This window comes from Pseudophryne corroboree, chromosome 1 (genome assembly GCF_028390025.1).
Source record: "Pseudophryne corroboree isolate aPseCor3 chromosome 1, aPseCor3.hap2, whole genome shotgun sequence".
Lineage (NCBI taxonomy): Eukaryota > Metazoa > Chordata > Amphibia > Anura > Myobatrachidae > Pseudophryne > Pseudophryne corroboree.
Window position 1 is genome coordinate 808023922 of NC_086444.1, and position 18771 is coordinate 808042692.

Below are 18771 nucleotides of genomic sequence, written 5' to 3' on the forward strand. Positions count from 1 at the left end.
TATCTTGTAACACAGGGTTAATTGGTATAGGCCAGTTGGTCACTTATGAGGGGTTATGTGCAAACTTTTTTGCTTTTCAGCAAAGTAAAAAGCAGGAATTGGTTCAACAATCAGCAGAGCCACCATGGAGTATGTTCGCACAGACTTAGTCTTCAATAGCGGACAGGTTAACTCCGGCAGCACCACCCCAGGGGATAGGTTACACGATTAACCCATACATGCAGCTCCCTTCCTACGGTTTGGTTCCAGTAGCCTCTACAAGTAACCAAGGGACAGGTAAGACTAAGAAAGATGCGTCTTTGTGGCAGACTACACAAGATGATACAACAGATGATGATACAGTATATTCAAATACTCTGTATGATGATCAGTCGCAGAGTTTTAGTTCAAAGGATGTAGCTGAACTTATTGATGCTATGAAGGCTGTTCTCTCTTTGGAGGAATCAGCCAAAACAGTGTCAAAATGTAAAGCACCTGTGTTTAAACGAACAAAGACAGTTAAAACTGAATTCCCAGCGTCAGGTGATCTGACGGAAATTATGGAAGAATCCTGGGCGACACCCAGTAAAAAGTATAAAATTAGGAAAAAATGGGATTCTTATTCATTTCCAGCTGCGGATTGTTCGAAAAGAGAAGTTCCTCCGAAAGTAGATGCACATGTACTGCGACTTGTGCATAAATCTGCTTTACCACTGTCATCTACCTCACTAAATGATGTCACAGACAGAAGGGTAGAAGGCTTCTTGAAAAATATATTTTCTCTCTCAGGAGCAGTGGTAAGACCTGCTATGGCTTCGTCCTGGATAGCAAAGGCAATGGGAGAATGGATAGAGGAACTAGAGAATGGCCTCTCCCCCTCCTAATAGGGAGCAGGAGTATGGCAACAGTTGACAACAGATGCTTGGGTGCAGAAGGTGGTATCTCGCGGGTATGGGTTCCCATTCAGGAGGCAACCTCCTCAAAGATTATTTTGCACCAGCCCGTCTCGTATAGAGTTGAAGGCCAATGCCCTGCAAGAAGCAGTGCAGAAATTGTTGCAGTCCGGTGTGATTGTCCCAGTACCCCCATCACAACGGGGACAGGGGTTTTACTCCAATCTATTTTTGATTCCGAAGCCAAATGGGTCATTCCGACCAATTCTCAATCTCAAAATGTTAAACAAATACATTTGGATTCCAAGATTACGCTCCATAATGTAGGCTATGGAACCGGGAGATTACATGGTATCTCTGGATATACAGGATGCTTACCTACATGTGCCTATAGCAAGGTCTCATCAATGTTACCTCAGGTTTGCCATCCTCCAGGAACATTTTCAGTTCCAAGTCTTGCCCTTCGTGCTAGCAACAGCACCCAGGGTGTTTACCAAAATTATGGTGGTTATGGCAGCCTATCTCCGCAAGCAGGGGATAAGAATATTCCCATACCTCGACAACCTATTAATCCTAGCACATTCGCAGGAGTTACTTTTGAGTCCTCTTCATCAGACAGTAGTTTGTTTACAGAGACACGGGTGGCTCATAAATTGGGAAAAGTCGTCTCTGAATCCGTCACAGCGGATGGTTCATTTGGGGGCCATATTGGATTCAGGTCTAAAGAGAGTTTTCTTACCAGAGAAAAAGATAGTCAAGTTGCAGGTCATGACTCGGGAGGCATTGCACACCCAGACAATGTCAGTCCACGCATCAATGCGACTGTTGGGTCTGATGGTATCAACCTTCGACATGGTGGAATATGCACAATTCCACTCCAGACCACTACAGCACCTTATTTTGACCAAATGGAACGGAAATCATCAGACGATAAAAAAGCAGATGATAAAGATTCCAGTAAACGTAAAAAGGTCTCTAGCGTGGTGGCTACAGACAGACCATTTAAACAAGGGTAGACCCTTTTGGATAAAAGAATGGCAAGTCCTGACAACAGATGCCAGTCTTCAAGGCTGGGGAGCGGTACTCAAAAGCCTTTGGTTCCAGGGAAAATGGTCCATAAGGGAAAGTCGCCTGCCAGTAAATCTGTTGGAAATAAGGGCCATTTATATGGCGCTAGTTCAGGCAAAGGACAGTCTGCAAGGAAGACCGGTCCAGATTCTCTCAGACAATGCAACAGCAGTAGCATACCTCAATCATCAGGGAGGAACTCACAGCAAAAGATTGATGGAGGAAGTAACTCCCATACTAAGGTGGGCAGAACTCCATCTTCCAGCATTGTCAGCAGTGGGGGTAATTCTGAGTTGATCGCAGCAGCAAGTTTGTTAGCAATTGGGCAAAACCATGTGCACTGCAGGGGGGGCAGATATAACATGTGCAGAGAGAGTAAGATTTGGGTGGGTTATATTGTTTCTGTGCAGGGTAAAAACTGGCTGCTTTATTTTTACACTGCAATTTAGATTTCAGTTTGAACACACCCCACCCAAATCTAACTCTCTCTGCACATGTTACACATGCCCCACCTGAAATGCACATGGTTTTGCCCAACTGCTAACAAATTTGCTGCTGCGATCAACTCAGAATTAGTCCCAGTATTTGTTCCAGGTGTACTGAACTGGGAAGCGGATTTTCTCAGTCGGCACACCATTCAGGAAACCGAATGGGCATTACACCCAGAAGTGTTTCAGACGATAGTGAACAGATGGGGTCTACCAGAGAGAGATCTCATGGCGTCTCGTCTAATCAGCAAAGTTCCGAGGTACAGATCAAGAACAAAGGATCCCGGAGCGGTCCTTGTAGACGCACTGTCAGTGAATTGGAAATTTCATCTGGCATATCTGTTCCCTCCAATCTCTCTGTTACCCAGAGTAGTGAGAAAAATAAAGCAAGCAAAGGGAGCCATAATTCTAATAGCTCCAGCTTGGCCGAGAAGGCATTGGTACACAGATCTACTGAGGATGTCCGTGGAAGCACCAATACTGCTCCCTCAACGTCCAGATCTGCTAATGCAGGGTCCTTGTTGTCACAGCCATCTGGATCGTCTGTCTTTGACGGCGTGGCTGTTGAAACCTCTAAGCTAGAGGATTTTCAAAACAAGTAATTCAAACTGTGCTTAGAGCAAGAAAGCCTTCTTCAGCTCGTATTTATCATCGAATATGGCAAGTCTATATTCATTGGTGTAGTGAAAAAAGTTTGAATCCAAGATCTTTTAAAGTATCCAGGATTTTGGATTTCCTTCAAGCAGGATTGGATAAGTGTTTGAAAGTAGCTTCCTTGAGAGTTCAAGTATCGGCATTAACTGTATGGTTTCAGCGAAAGATTGCCGATTTACAGGATGTGCGTTCTTTCTTTCAGGGAGTTATACACATTCAACCTCCATTTGTTCCTCCTGCAGCTCCCTGGGATTTGAATCTATTTCTTAAATTCCTTCAAGGACTTCCGTTTGAACCACTTAAGAGGGCAGATCTTAAATGGTTAACGGCTAAAGTACTCTTTCTACTGGCAATGGCCTCAGCTAGAAGAGTATCAGATTTAGGAGCACTGTCGTGTAAGTCTCCTTTCCTAAGTTATTTTCCAGATAAAGCAGTTCTCAGAACTAGATCTGGTTATCTTCCGAAGGTGGTTTCAAAGTTTCACCTTAATGAAGAGATTGTAGTCCCAGCTTTTCAGGTATCGGGACTTTCTGCGGGAGAAGCGTCGCTGGACGTAGTCCGAGCATTAAGAATCTACATAGATCGTACTAGTGCCATCAGAAAAACAGATTCTCTCTTCATCCTCTACGAATTTCATAGAAGAGGATGGCTTGCTAGTAAACAGACGCTGGTAAGATGGCTCCGAATGGTTATATCAGGAGCTTATTCTCGTGCAGATCTCCCTACTCCGACTAATGTCTCTTCTCATTCTACACGTAAGGTAGGTCCTTCATGGGCAGCACAACAGGGTGCTTCAGCAGAACAGATTTGTAAGGCAGCCACATGGTCTTCCATTAACACATTCATCAGACATTATGCCTTGGATACTTTTGCCTCTCATGACGCAGAATTCGGGCGAAAGGTTCTCCTGTGTAATCAGGAGCGTCCCCACCACTAAAACTGGCTTTGGGAATCCCAATGTTATCCTGTGGACCCAGCCAGAGAAATAGACGTTATGGTAAGAACTTACCGTTGATAACGTGATTTCTCTTATGTCCACAGGTATCCACAGGGTCCCACCCTGACGCACCTGATTTGAGGATCTTGACAATCACTAAACCTCTTCCCACTTGTATGGAAGGGTGTGCATGTGTGTTCTTATCGCCTAAATAGGTTTCTACCTGATGCTCCTGTCTAATCGCTGTGGAAAGAACTGATTTGACTGAGTCAGTGGGCGGGATTATATGGTGAAGCCCCGATGCATCCTGGGAGGCCAGAAAGCTCGTGACCGTTTGGCGCCATTTCCGCTGTCGCTCTGGCATATCCCAATGTTATCCTGTGGATACCTGTGGACATAAGAGAAATCACGTTATCAACGGTAAGTTCTTACAATAACGTCTATATTTATTTTTCTTGCTCCACTGTGTTCCAACTCTTTTGTTCTTCGGAATGATCTTCAGGTCTTTCTGGAGCTGGAAAGACGACAGTCAGCATGGCGCTGGAGGAGTATTTAGTGTGCCATGGTATCCCTTGTTACACTTTAGATGGGGACAACATCCGTCATGGGCTCAGTAAAAACCTTGGTTTCACCCAGGAAGATCGAGAAGAAAACATCCGCCGCATTGCTGAAGTTGCCAAGCTGTTTGCTGATGCTGGCCTTGTGTGTATTGCTAGTTTCATATCACCATATACCAAGGTAAATGTCTTGAGTCTCGCAAGTTATAGTCTTACTTTCTTATTCATTCTGTTGCTTTTGTACAGGGGGGACCGCAGGCATTTTTAGAAATGGTGTACAGATTTGCTATCCATACCACAGTGTTTACTCCTACTACAGTGTCCTTACAAGTTTTTATCAATAGAAGAAAGAGCGTGGGAATATTTTTACAATATATAAAGAAATGGAGCACATTTTTTTTCAATAATTTTGGTCCTTCTCTATTACACTGAATAATACCTTAATGCATTTTTTAAGTAATTTGTACACTTTTTGAGCTGGGAGGAGGCTCTGAATTACAATGTGCACGACTGTACAAGTGAATGGCGGACGGGTTCTCTGTCTTCAGAAGTATTATTACGCTTCCCACCTTGCTCATGCATTAGCATACGTGTTCGTATAAACCTCAAACTTGGTTGACACGCACATGGCTTTAGTTAACTTTGTTTCACTCCCCACGCTACTGTGGACCCCTTGACATGCCCTCTATTTGTTGGAGGTATTCCAACTCTTTTGCTCTAGAAGTATTTGGGACAAAACAATGAATGCGTTTTCTGTTTTTTGTTCAACTTCACGTGTCGCCCATTAATGGAACTACACAGCTTGCCATTCAAGTATGCACTCTGTCAGCTTTAAAACTTTAGAGCCTGGATCCACACATATACTGATTTTTTTTTCAAATAATGCCCAGCTTGATGTCTAAACTGCTTTTGCAAATGTCTGTTCACAAAAAATCCTAGTGCACTGTGTGCAAGATAGCTAAATAACCAACCAGTGATTAATCGGGATCGGTATGAAATACCTACAATCAAAATCCTGACCGCAATTGACAGACTGTCAAAATCCCGACTAAGGTCAAAATCCAGACCAAGGTCAAAATCCCAACAGTTCAAAATGTCGACACACGGTTTTCATTGTTTTTTTGTGTGTATGTCGACATGGACCCCATATAAGTGTACTGCGTCCCCTCGCATGGCTTGCTGCACTCGCTGTTATATTCCCCCTCCAGGTCCACTGGGATGGTAAAGTATGAACAAGTCTGTTTCAATGAAAAAAATCATGAAAAACTTTTGTCGACTCTTTGACCTGTCGACATGAGTTTTATATTGTAATCAGCGCTGCTACCTAGTTAACAAAGCTTATATAAACAGTACAAAAGCAAATGACCAACAATCAATAAACCAATCTGCATTACCCTTCCCCAGAATAAGGGGACTGCTGAAATAAGTCCTCAAAAGCAAACTCTATTTCAAAGTCCACAGAAAGATGTGCATGGAGGAGGGGTAGGACTCAGCGCCTTCTGTGTAATTAGTATCCCATACCAAATATAAGATATATGCGTACCGGACCAAGGAATAATTTCGGCAAGTAATATGGTCTTTCCTCCTATTAGTCCTTCCTCCGTCCCAAGTGAGAATCCGGTGTATGGGCCAGAAGGAATAAAGAAATATGACAATAGTGCAATATTGCAAAAAATGTGCGTAGAACGTGCTAGAAAAATAAGCAGTGTTGCTAAGCTCCGTGCAATCACGGAATAACACACCCAGTGTTAGAAATTAGAATATGATGTAGTGAAAGTGCCCATAGCCTAAGGTGATAATATAATACCCTCGGGACACTTGTACCGCCTCCCTCCCAACCTGCAATCACATTCCTGTACCGCCTCCCCCCCCCCCCCCCCCCGCAAACACATACCTGTACTGCCGCCCTCCCCTCCCCTCCCTGCATTCACATACCTTTACCACCTCCCCCCCGCGCAATCACCTGTACCGCCTCCCTCCCCCCCTGCAATCACTTACCTGTACCGCCTCCCCCCTACCTGCAGTCACATACTCGCACATAGCTCCTCCACCCCCACCCGGGCTGGCACATGCACTCCATACATAGCTGGTCACAGATCTAGCTGGAGTCTGCAACCCCCAGTGCACACGTGGTCACAGCACCAACTGACACATGCACCCCTTTCCCCAGATCACAGCTGAGACTGACGCTGGCATTATACCCCCCGCAGCCCGCACATGGTCAGAGCTCCAGGTGACATCCGCACCCCCCCTTCTAGCACAGGTTAGCCGATTCCCGACTCATAGCTCCGGCTGAAACCCGCCTCCCCTGCACTGCAGGATGATTACAGCAACTAACGATTACAGCTCAGGCAGACACCGCAGACCCCCCCCCCGCACAAGCCACAGCTCAGAGCCTTCTGCTGCCTACCGTAACCTCCACTCCCTGACCACAGATCACAGCTCCTGCTGCCTTTCTCCAGGTCATGTGATGTGGGCATATATTTGCATAATCCAGCCCTTTACATGATGGAGGAGCAGGACGACCTATCGCGGCTCGGGCATACACACAGAACGATGCACCAATATATCTGCAGATATATCAGTCATAGTCTGTGCTGCAGGGCCGAAGCGATATGTCTGTGAACGACGGTGTTCTCAGACATATCGTTTGTACACACCCGCCGATCAGTAGACTATATATCAGCCGTTCAATAGAACGCCCGATATATCGTCTAGTGTGTACCCACCTTAAGTATCATAAGCCTTTTTTTAGATCTTATCAGGCACTTCTAAGCCACGTAAGTAATGTTTTGTGGCTTGTCTGATTGATGTGAGTATCCAAGAGCAATTTTAACTACGGCATAATACTTTGATGGTAATTACTAAAGTGAGTTTTACCCCTGATGAAGTCTCGGTATGAGACAAAATGTGTTGGGTTATCTGTCTTTGTGATGTAACCTCCAACCTACACTAATAGAAGGAGGAGATCGAAAAATAAATATCTGTACACTTGTTCTTATTGTGACCCTCATTTTCATGTCTGTAGGGGGGTGGAAATTGCTGAAATGTTATATTTTACCATTGTATAATACTATCAGATGGTTTGATGAATTCTGGGTGTTATAGCAACCCTCAGGCACCAATGTCACTATTGCTATAAGATAGAGAGAGAGAACACACACACACACACACACACACACACACACACACACACACACACACACACACACACACACACACACACACACACACACGAGACATGCAGCAGCGGCACTCAGAGACTCATCCCAAGTGGATGAAGTGCAAACTGTGTTTAATGCATCATGGAATTAAATGATGAATTAAACACCGTTTGCACTTTATCTGCTTGGGATGAGTCTCTGAGTGCCGCTGCGTGTCTCTGCTGGTTGCATAATGATGTTTCCAGAAAGCACTGGAGCAAAGTGGATTAGGGTAAGTGCCGGTTCTAGTACCCTTCATATGTGTGTGTATACACACACACACACACACACACGATGGACACACACACTGTAGAACTGGTATCATCTATTTTAATAAAATATGTTTTATTAATTTTGAAATTTCGAAGTCATTCAAAGACGAAAAATACAAAAAGAAAACAAAATTAAATTAACAGACAATTATAGAATAAAATAGCAAATAGAAGAGCATTAGGTAATTTCATCTACTATCCTCCTGCAGAACATTTCAACCAAATGGCTGCTTGTGAAAATATACTTGATTTAGGTATATTGAAAATGAGACCTGCAGATTATCACTACTGATTGCACTGAAATACTAGTTAGCAAATTGGTTGATAAGAATTATAGCATTGCCATAGGCATAAGGCATCTGCTTTCGTATTAGATTGTTTATGCACATGATGGGTAGCTATTGATTAATTGGAATGTTATATCCTGAGTTTAGGCATGAGGGCATGACTCTGTTAAATCTAAAGGGGGGTGCACACGGAGCGATCGCTGCTTAAAATCTAAGCAATCTGACTAGATTGCTTAGATTTTAAGCATGATCGCTCCGTGTGCACCCCCCACAGCGATAGCTGGTGCTAGGCCAATCTAGCAGGTCGGTCATTTCACCCGCTGGGTGAAATGAGCGCCCTCCCCGTACGCTCAGCACACATCGCGCTGTGCTGAGCGGTGGGAGACGTGTGCTGAGCGGTTCGCTCAGCACACATCTCTCCTACATCGGCCTTTAGATGGTTGGTATGTTAGCTTGTTTTTCTTAAACCTGTTTTATTGCTAGCTATTGCTGGGGGGAGGGTTCATTGGAGTTTGGGTGTTATCAATGTATTCACATGCTTGGCCTATTACTTAAAGAGCATTGGGAAGGCTTGTGTCCATTAATTCAAAGGATAGCTACAATTTTAAACATAATTATAACGTTACACCGACGGAAAACTGAAGGAGGACAATCAACAGATAATCTGGACCACTGAAGGACAGCTTTAAAACAAATGTTAGTCCACTTACTCTACACATCAAACTACTCCAGTTTATTAACCTGGACACTTATAACTTAAATCTGTGTTAGGAACGCTGCAAGACCTTTACACTTCATCTGCAACTACTCAAATTTATGTTTATAGCTTACCAAAAACAGCTGAATTCTCACCTGTACCAATGTAATTTTGCTTTAACATATGCTTCTAAATCCTTTCTGAATTACCAATGCTTTCTTCCTACTCTCGCAACCACTCTCAATTTTAGCAGTCTATTTTAAAACTGTACTAATGCAATCTTATAATCTTCACACTAAGTTTCACTTGTAACTCCATTATTTTCAACTATAATACATGTTTACCAACACTGTACTTTTACCAAAACTCCTGCAATTCATCTGCTCTGTCTTTATTATACAGTCTCAACTCCTTTTTCCAATACAGGTTGAGTATCCCTTATCCAAAATGCTTGGGACCAGAGGTATTTTGGATATGGGATTTTTCCGTATTTTGGAATAATTGCATACCATAATGAGATATCATGGTGATGGGACCCAAGTCTAAGCACAGAATGTATTTATGTTTCATATATACCTTATACACACAGCCTGAATGTCATTTTAGCCAATATTTTTTATAACTTTGTGCATTAAACAAAGTGTGTGTACATTCACACAATTCATTTATGTTTCTTATACACCTTATACACACAGCCTGAAGGTCATTTAATACAATATTTTTAATAACTTTGTGTATTAAACAAGGTTTGTGTACATTGAGCCATCAAAAAACAAAAGTTTCACTATCTCACTCTCCCTCAAAAAAGTCCGTATTTCGGAATATTCAGTATTTCGGATATTTGGATATGGGATACTCAACCTGTAGTTATATTTTTAATTTTTTATTTTTACACCATACTATGTCCAGGTTTGCATAAACCCTCCACCTCACCAATCTACCTAATTCTTTCTTCTGCACCTTCTTTACACATCTATCCCTCCCCCCTAGTCTCCTACATCTCCTACTCTCTCCCCTCCTCTGTTTCCCATCCACCCCTCTCCCTCCCTTCCCCTCCTCTCTACCTGTCACCCCACTTTGTCACTTCTGCCCCAACATGGTTCTACTACCCCACAACTCAGCCCAGGTACCACCCTCCATTCTCTTATACCTCACCTCATCTACATCTACATCACACTGCATTCCCTCCCTGCCCTCCTCCTGCAGTATTCCCCTCCTAGCTCAGTAGCCCACACTAACACTATGTCTGCTTTATCTCAACGCTACAGCAACCCTGATAATCTCATTTGCATCTCTCCCTCAAACTCACACCCCCTATCATTTGCCCTATGGAATGCTAGATCTGTTTGTAACAAACTGGCCCCCAGTCCATGACCTTTTAATTTCCAACTCCCTGCATCTCCTGGCCATTACAGAAACCTGGATTACTCCCTATGACACCACTTCTCCTGCTGCACTCTCTCTGCTGAGGGCCTCACATTCTCATATACATCCCGACCTGGGGGTCGCCTAGGCGGTGGTGTTGGGATCCTTTTACCCTCTAGCTACTCCTACCAACTCATCCCCCAGAACCATGCCTTACATTCTCTACATTTGAGGTCCATGCTATACGCCTCTTTCAACCTGTCCATCTACGAGAAGCTGTCATTTACCACCCCCCTGGCATGCCCTCCAAATTCCTTGACAACTTTGCTTCCTGACTTCCTCTCTTCTGACATTCACTCCATTATCTTAGGCGACGTCAACATCCCAATTGATAACCCCACAAAATCCTCTGCCTCTAAACTCCTTAACCTTACATCTTCACTCAGTCTTTCCCAGTGGACCTCCTCCCCCACCCATGTGAATGGGAGCTCACTGGATCTGGTCTTCACTCACTGTTGTGATATTTCTGATTTCTCCAACTCTCCATTTCCCTTCTCAGACCACACCTGCTCGCCTTTAACTTCTCTCTCTCTGCTAATCCATCTCTACATTCTAAGGCTGCCATCACTAAACGCAACATTGAGGCTATCGACACCACTTCCCTATCCTCCCTTCTCGATTAACTTCTCTCTCCTATGCTGTCTCTTTCATGCCCTGGACAAGCCACATCCCTATACAACACTTCCCTTACTTCTGCTCTTGACTCTGTCGCTCCACCAACCACTATTCACCCATCGCAGATCAACACCTCAACCCTGGCACACCAAATGCACCAAATATTTTCAAAAATGCTCACGTACTGCTGAGCGACAGTGGAGGAAATCAAGCTCTAAGGCAGACTTCCTCCATTTCAAACTTATGCTCTCATTCAATGCTGCATTTTCCCTTGCTCAACAGTCATACTTCAAGAACCTCATATCCTCCCAGTCTTCCTATCCCCGGCACCTCTTTGCCACTCTCAACTCCCTCCTCTGCCCACCCCTACCTAGTCTCCTCCCCCTCACTCTCTGCTCTTGACTTTGCCACTTACTTCACATCCAAAATTGACACCATATGTGATGACATCACATCCCACCAAAAAATCAGCAAGCAGCCACCTCCTGTCCCTTACCCACCCCTCTCCTTCCCTCTTACCTACTCTGACATCTTTCTCCCATGTATCTGGTGAGGAAGTTATGGCCCTCATTCATTCCTCACCCCCCTCCACCTCCCCACTTGACCCCCCCCCTCTCTCTCTCTCTCTCTTTCTCTCTCTCTGTCTGCTTGCTCCCATCTTGCCCACCTCCTCAATCTCTCCCTATCATCAGGCACTGTCTACTCTGCCTTCAAGCATGCACTCATCTCCCCTATTCTTAAAAAACCTTCTTTTGATCCACACACACTCTCTCCAACTATCGACCCATTTCACTCCTTCCTTTTGCCTCCAAACTCCTTGTGTGTATGGTCTATAACCGCCTGACTGCCTTTCTTTTCTACCACTCACTACTTCACTCAATCCAGCCTGGCTTCCGTCATCTCCACTCCACTGAAACTGCCCTCGCAAAAGTCTGCAATCTGCTAAATCCAAGGGTCATTACTCTTTGCTTATTCTTCTTGACTTCTCTGCTGCTTTTGACACTGTGGACCACCCTCTCCTTCTGCAAATCCTTCACTCCCTTGCTCTGCGTGAAACTGCTCTCTCCTGGCTGTCCTCCTACCTCTCTAAACGTTCCTCTCATGGCTCCCCCCCCCCCCCCCACTTCCACTAACTGTAGGTATCCCCCAAGGCTCTGTTCCTGGTCCTCTCCTTTTTCTCTCTCTTTATACATCCTCATTAGGAGAACTCATTAGCTCTTTTGACTTACAATATCATCTTTGTGCTGATACTCAAATCTACCTTTCCTCCGCTGACGTCTCTCCTGCTCTCCTCATTCGTGTATCCAACTGTCTCTATGGGGTATGTGCAATTGCGGTCAAATTGCCGCAAAAGTCGAAAAACGGGGCATTTTCGACAAACATGTCGAATTGGATTCGACAATGCAATACAGTACTTTTCGTCAAAATACCTGCCGTTTCAGATTCGACTTTTTGCAAATCGACATTTTCAAAATTCGGCATGTCTGCAATGGTCAAAATGCGGCTTTTCGACAAAAGTATATTCAATTGAAGAATGTCGATTCGACAACAGTGCTTTTCGACAGTAATTTCGTCAATTTCATTCCGCCTCACTTTGCTGGCGGAATCTAATAAAAAAAATTTAAAAACGTGTTTTTTTTATTGCTAATAGCATATCTATTTATATTTGAAGGGATTATCTACTTGGTTTGTCAATTTTTGACCCACAAGTATTTTTTAATAGATTTTTAAAAATAATATTTTTTTCTTCACTCTGCTGAGGGGAATGTGCCCATGATTCAACAGTTTTACCCAGGATACACTTCTGCAAAGCCACTACAGTATTGGACTATTTACCCCACTCTACCATGGACGTCCTACTTGTGATTTGTACCTGAACCACCGCCATGTTAGAGTCACTCTTTCAGGTGAGATGTATTGGTCAAAACTCCATCTTGTCTGAGTAACCTGTGTATATGCGCAGTGTTGCTGGGACCTTTTGTTCTTTCCCAGGGTGGAGGAAACGCTCTCAAATTACCTCCTTATTCTCTTCCGCTGGTCTTGTGGAGTATCCTTCCCGATTTGCAGGAACCAGCCTGGATTTGAAGGGACCGGACAGTTCCCCTGCTGTACCATGGGTGACCTACTTGTGATGTGGACCTGAACCTCCGCCATGTTGCAGACACCCCCCCCCCCCCCCCCCCTCATGTGAGATGTATTGCCCAAGACTCCCTCTTGTCTAAGTAAGCCAGGCATGTCCCAACTGCGGCCCTCCGGCATTTGCAAAACTGCATATCCAATCATGCCCTGACACAGCAATGCTTACGCTGTGTCAGGGCATGCTTGGATGTCTAGTTTCTCAAGTGCTGGAGGGTTGCATTTGGGACAAAGGCCGATGTAACCTGCTTGTACCTTGTCTTTGGATGACACAAATACCTGGAACCTCATATTATTCTCTTCCACAGGTCTTGCGGAGTATCCTTCCCAAGTTGCGTGGATGTGAAGGGACACGGCTGTTCCCCTGATGTACCATGGGCGACCTACTTGTGATGTGGAACTGAACCTCCGCCATGTAGCAGACAACCCCCTCAGGTGAGATGTATTGCCCAAAACTCCCTCTTGACCAAGTAACCCCGGCATGTCCAAAGTGCAGCCCTCCGGCATTTGTAAAACTGCACATCCAATCATGCCCTGACACTGCAATGCTTACGCTGTGTCAGGGAATGTTTGGATATCTAGTTTCTCAAGTGCCGAAGGGTTGCATTTGGGACAAAGGCCGATGTAACCTGCTTGTACCTTGTCTTTGGATGACACAAATACCTGGAACCTCATACTATTCTCTTCCACAGGTCTTGCGGAGTATCCTTCCCAAGGTACAGGAACCAGCGTGGATGTCAAGAGACAAGACCGTTCCCCTGCTGTACCATGGGCGACCTACCACAATACCACTGCATCTCTGAAATGCCATATTTTACATTTTGTCAACTAATAATTTAAAGAAAAACCACACAAAACTTCTCATTTTAAAAATTTATTGAAGAATTAAAATTGTATTTTTTTTTTGGATTCAAAAATAAATTGAAATAAAAACAAAAAAAGTAGTTTGTTTTTCTTTATTTTCTTTTCTTGTGTAGAGATCTGTGGAAAAAAAAAAGAAATTCCATATTAAGTAAAGACACTAATGATGTCATGTTCATTCCTTTTCCAAGAACATTTGTGGAACCACACATTCCAGCATGACCCATTGCTGGACTGTGTTGTTCCCCAAGGGCAGGCAGTCCAAAGTGGCAGAGTGGTGTCAGTGGTCAGCACTTTGACACGCCTGCACTTGTGGAACCACACAGCCCAGCATGACCCATTGCTGGACTGTGTTGTTCCCCAAGGGCAGGGAGTCCAAAGTGGCAGAGTGGTGTCAGTGGTCAGCACTTTGACACAGCTGCACTTGTGAAACCACGCAGCCCAGCATGATCCATTGCTGGACTGTGTTGTTCCCCCAAGGGCAGGCGGTCCAAAGTTTCTTGAATATATACATTGAAACATGGCTTTACTCACCTTGGTACGCACAACACGAACTACGCCGTCCACTTCAATTTTCCACCCAATCCTATGAAGAAACCAAAAATAAACACTAGTGAATAGTAAATTCACACAACAGTGAAAGCCTATTTTACACCAATACAAAAAGGAGTTTGTTTAAAAAAAAAAAAGTGGTATCAGAATAGCTCTTTGGCCCATCATACATGTAACCACAAGGAGCTTTCATCAGTTACCACACGCGCCCGCATACATGCCTGCGCATGTATGCCCAGACATAAAGCTCCTTGGTAGTATCTGGTCGGGGGTGGGGGAGCCCAACACAAATATAAAACAATATTAAGAAAAAAAAAAACCTAATGGGAGGGGGAGAAAGGGAAACATGAAAAACATAAGAGTAAATAATAAAACCATACGACCGGGCTTATGGTGATTGTCCGTCCGGATCCTCTTCTTCCTCCTGATGGGGCGTTGATGCCCTGGGCGGCTGTGGAGTGCGTTGACTTGGCCTCGGTGGCCGTGCTGGTGTAGATGATGCGGCCGGTGTTGGTGGTGGAGGCATCTGGTAGGTGGGGTACATCCCTGTATATCCTTGGTACAGCTGTGACCATCCATACCAGGATGGTGGTGGAGGAAGGGCAGGAGGCGTCCGTGTGGCTTGTGATGGTGGATGTGGTGGTTCACCAGCGTGTTGATGAGCTGGCTCTGGGAGCTTATTGTACATCATCTGCAGTGTGGTTGCGATGATCTGGTGGCTGGCTGCCGAATGTCGTTGGCTCTCCGACATGTTGTCAACGCTGTGTGCCAGGCATGATGTGTTATCCACCAGCCGGTTGATGGATGTGGCCAGAACTTGAAGGATGTCCATAGTCTCCCTGTGATCTTCTCGTCTGGTCTTTTGCGTTTCAGCCGTGCTGTCGGCAAGAGCCTTTTGCATTTCAACCAGACCGTTTGTCATCTTCTCCATTGTCTTCTCAATGGTGTCCAATCTGGTTTCAACGACATTCGTGTAGGTATCCTGGCGGGCAGTCATCTCTGCTGCCAGGGTGTGTACCCTCTGAACATTTGAGGTATCCTGCCCTTCCTGTACGTCTGCCACCTATTGCATTTGTTCAGCTGAAAAGAAAATTAGAAATTAGTATCCACATTCATACATTTGTTTGAAGGCTCACAATTTGATAATTACTCACACAGGGATGTAGAAACAGCAGGCTGCTGCACTTCCACCTCGTCGTCCGACGATTCCTGTAGGAGATCCGGCCTGAAGAAGGGACCAATCCCCACGCAAGTCTGCTGCTGGTACGTGGCACCTCTGTTTGCAAAAGAAGAAAAATATAAAATAAAGTTAATAAACTATACAAAAATGGCGACCCCCCCCCCCCCCCCCCCAAACCTCCCCCCCAAAATAAAAACCACCTCCATCCTGCTCCAGGAGCTTCACTTGTCCTCAATTCTGGAGACTTTTCAAGGGTATGGCTGATGATGGCCTGCGCGCAGGAGATGTAGTTTGCGCTGTGACGTTCTGCGCGCTGATGTCTGGCGCGCGGGTGATGGTCTGCGCGCTGACTATCTCTGGCGCGCAGGTGACTTTCTGCGCGCTGATGACTAAGTGTGGCGCGCAGGTGATCTGCTCGCTGCTGATGCTTGCTGCGCAGGTGATGGTCCACGCGCTGCTGCCGATGCCTGCTGCGCAGGTGATGGTCCGCGCGCTGCCGATGTCCTGCGCGCAGGTGATGTCCTCTGGGCAGGCGTGCCTGGGGAAAAAGAACAAACACATTAGCAAAAAAAAAAAAAAAAAGATTTATTATAGCTCATCTGAATGTATTCTTACCATCAGGCCTCCTTTTGGACTGCTTGTCTCCCGCCGTCTTCTGGGCGGTTCTTCTTCCTTGGGATAGCCAGCAGGACGGCTGGAGTCCACACCTCCGCAAACTCCTTGGACCATAACAGGGTTCATGCGCCTTCTAATAACGTTCTCCCAGGGTAGCCACTTTAGATTGAGAGCCGGACCACCTCCCGTAGCTGTCTCATGTCGGCGCTGAATCCCCATCTTCTTCTTGGTCTGTCTGCGGCAATCACTGTACCGCTTCATGCAGTTTCTGGTGCTCCGGCGGTTTCCAGATACTGCAGTGACTTGTCTCGCGATGGCATCCCAGATGTTTCGCTTGGTCTTAGCTGCTGTGCTCTGTGCCCTTGGTCCGGACAGAACGTCGTAGGACCTATCGATGCCATCCACTAGGGCACAGTTTTCCGCCTCGGTGTATCTGGGTCCACGCGGCTTCTTCTGTCCTGCGTCTTCACCAGAGGCTTCCTCCTCCGACTGCTCCTCTGGCTGGCTTCTTGCCTTTAGGGATAAAAAAAACATGCATTTAATAAGATCGGTATGTACCTGTGAGTGTGTCAGTATCCCTGGCTGTGCGCAAAGATACCTGTAGGTGTGCATGGTAGTGCGCAAACTAGGGTGTGTCAAGTTGCATGCTATTGTGTCTGCAGGTGTTGACAGTATTTACCTGTCTAGGCCTTTTCTTTTTCTTTTGCTTCTCCCTTGGGTCCCTTGACGACCGCGGCTGGTCACTGCATGCCTGGTCGGTCGTATCCTCCTCCTGGGTCGGCTCCCACTCCTCATTGCTGTGCAGGGAAAATTCTTCTGAGGGGTGGGGGGAAGGGGGGGATCGGGGCCGCTTGTCCCTGGACATCTCTGTTGTAAAAAGAAAAATTATTTTTACAAATTTAACACACATTACATAATTACATGCAACCACACGTCATGCTGTTGGGACCCCAGTGCTCAAGCAGGACCAAACACAACAAAAAAAAAAAAAATAGAAAAATTTAAAAAACCTCAGCCAAAAGCATCCCTGTACATGCTGGAGGTCAACCAGTGCTAAAGTAGGAGCAAAAAAAAAAAAATGTTTTGGAAACAAACGACACCACATGTCAGCCACATGGCAGATACCGACACGCTCAAAGTCAGCCCAAACAAGCCAAAAAGCATTCCTGCACATGCTGGAGGTACACCAATGCAAAAGCATGACCCAAAAACATTTTATGAAAACAAAAAAAAAACGTGAAAAACTATCCCCAAACACAAAACTCCCAAAAAAACATGCAGCAATACGAGCAGGAGCTATATACACATCTGCACACATACATACCCCTAACACCCCAAAGCAACGCCACATGTACACCTCATGTCACCCCCCCACTACACAAACACATACATGCAACGCCAGACCACATGTGGTACTTACCTACAAATGTAGAAATCTCTCCAAAAACTACTCTCCTCCGGGGTAACAGGTATCCTCCTGTCCGTCCTGGATTAAAGCCTGCTGGGTGTCCAAACGATACCACAGCAAACAACAACCAATTTGCTAGCTCTGCACCTCAACACACCTCTTTGCAGGTTCACAAAATGGCTGCTGAGCACGCAGCAAACAAGCCCTATAAAGGGCTCCAAACGGCGGGAAGTCGAATCCAGGACGTCCACTACTCGACGATTGGTCCGTTATTCGACAAGGGGTGTGTCGAATGAGTTTTGTATTGAATATGTCGAATTCATGGTCCCGAGTGGAGGGTTTCGGCTGTCGAGAACAGTCGAATCCTAAAACTGTCGAAAAAAAGGCGCAATTCGTCCAGAATTGCATATACCCCTCTATCTCTTCTTGGATGTCCCAGCGCTTCCTTAAACGTAACATGTCTAAGACTGAGCTGATCATCTTCCCACCCTCCCGCACAACCTCCCTCAATTTCATTATCTATAGATGGCACTACTATCTTCTCTAGCCCCCAGGTGCGCTGTCTTGGAGTAATCCTTGACTCCTCCCTCTCCTTCAAACCATACATTTAGCACCTATCACAAACCTGTCATTTTAATCTCAAAAATATTTCCAGGATCAGACCCTTTCTCACCCAGAATGCCACTAAGACCCTTATCCACTCACTGGTCATCTCCAAACTGGACTACTGTAATTTTCTCCTGACTGGCATCCCTAACACATACATCTCTCCACTCCAATCTTTCCTCAGTGCTGCTGCCTGGGTCATCTTCCACATCAAACGCACTACATCCACCTCTCCTCTCTTACTAGCCCTTCACTGGCTCCCCTTCATAATCCATTTCAAGCTTCTCACACTCACTTACAAAGCCCTCACCCACTCCATTCCCAGTTACATCTCTGAC

The 18771-nt window shown here is 45.4% G+C and overlaps 1 protein-coding gene across 2 annotated transcripts in view; it reads left to right on the top strand.

The window, feature by feature from the left end:
- The window catches only part of PAPSS1 (3'-phosphoadenosine 5'-phosphosulfate synthase 1), a 366081-nt gene that overhangs the window by 87990 nt on the left and 259320 nt on the right, over window positions 1-18771 (top strand). For both annotated transcript variants that reach the window (XR_010176283.1, XM_063919199.1), the window contains exon 3: window positions 4522-4757. Coding sequence is in view for 1 of the 2 variants with exons in the window: in XM_063919199.1 (XP_063775269.1) it covers window positions 4522-4757 (236 nt within the window). In the remaining variant the exon portion in view is untranslated. The remainder of the gene's footprint in view (window positions 1-4521; window positions 4758-18771) is intronic.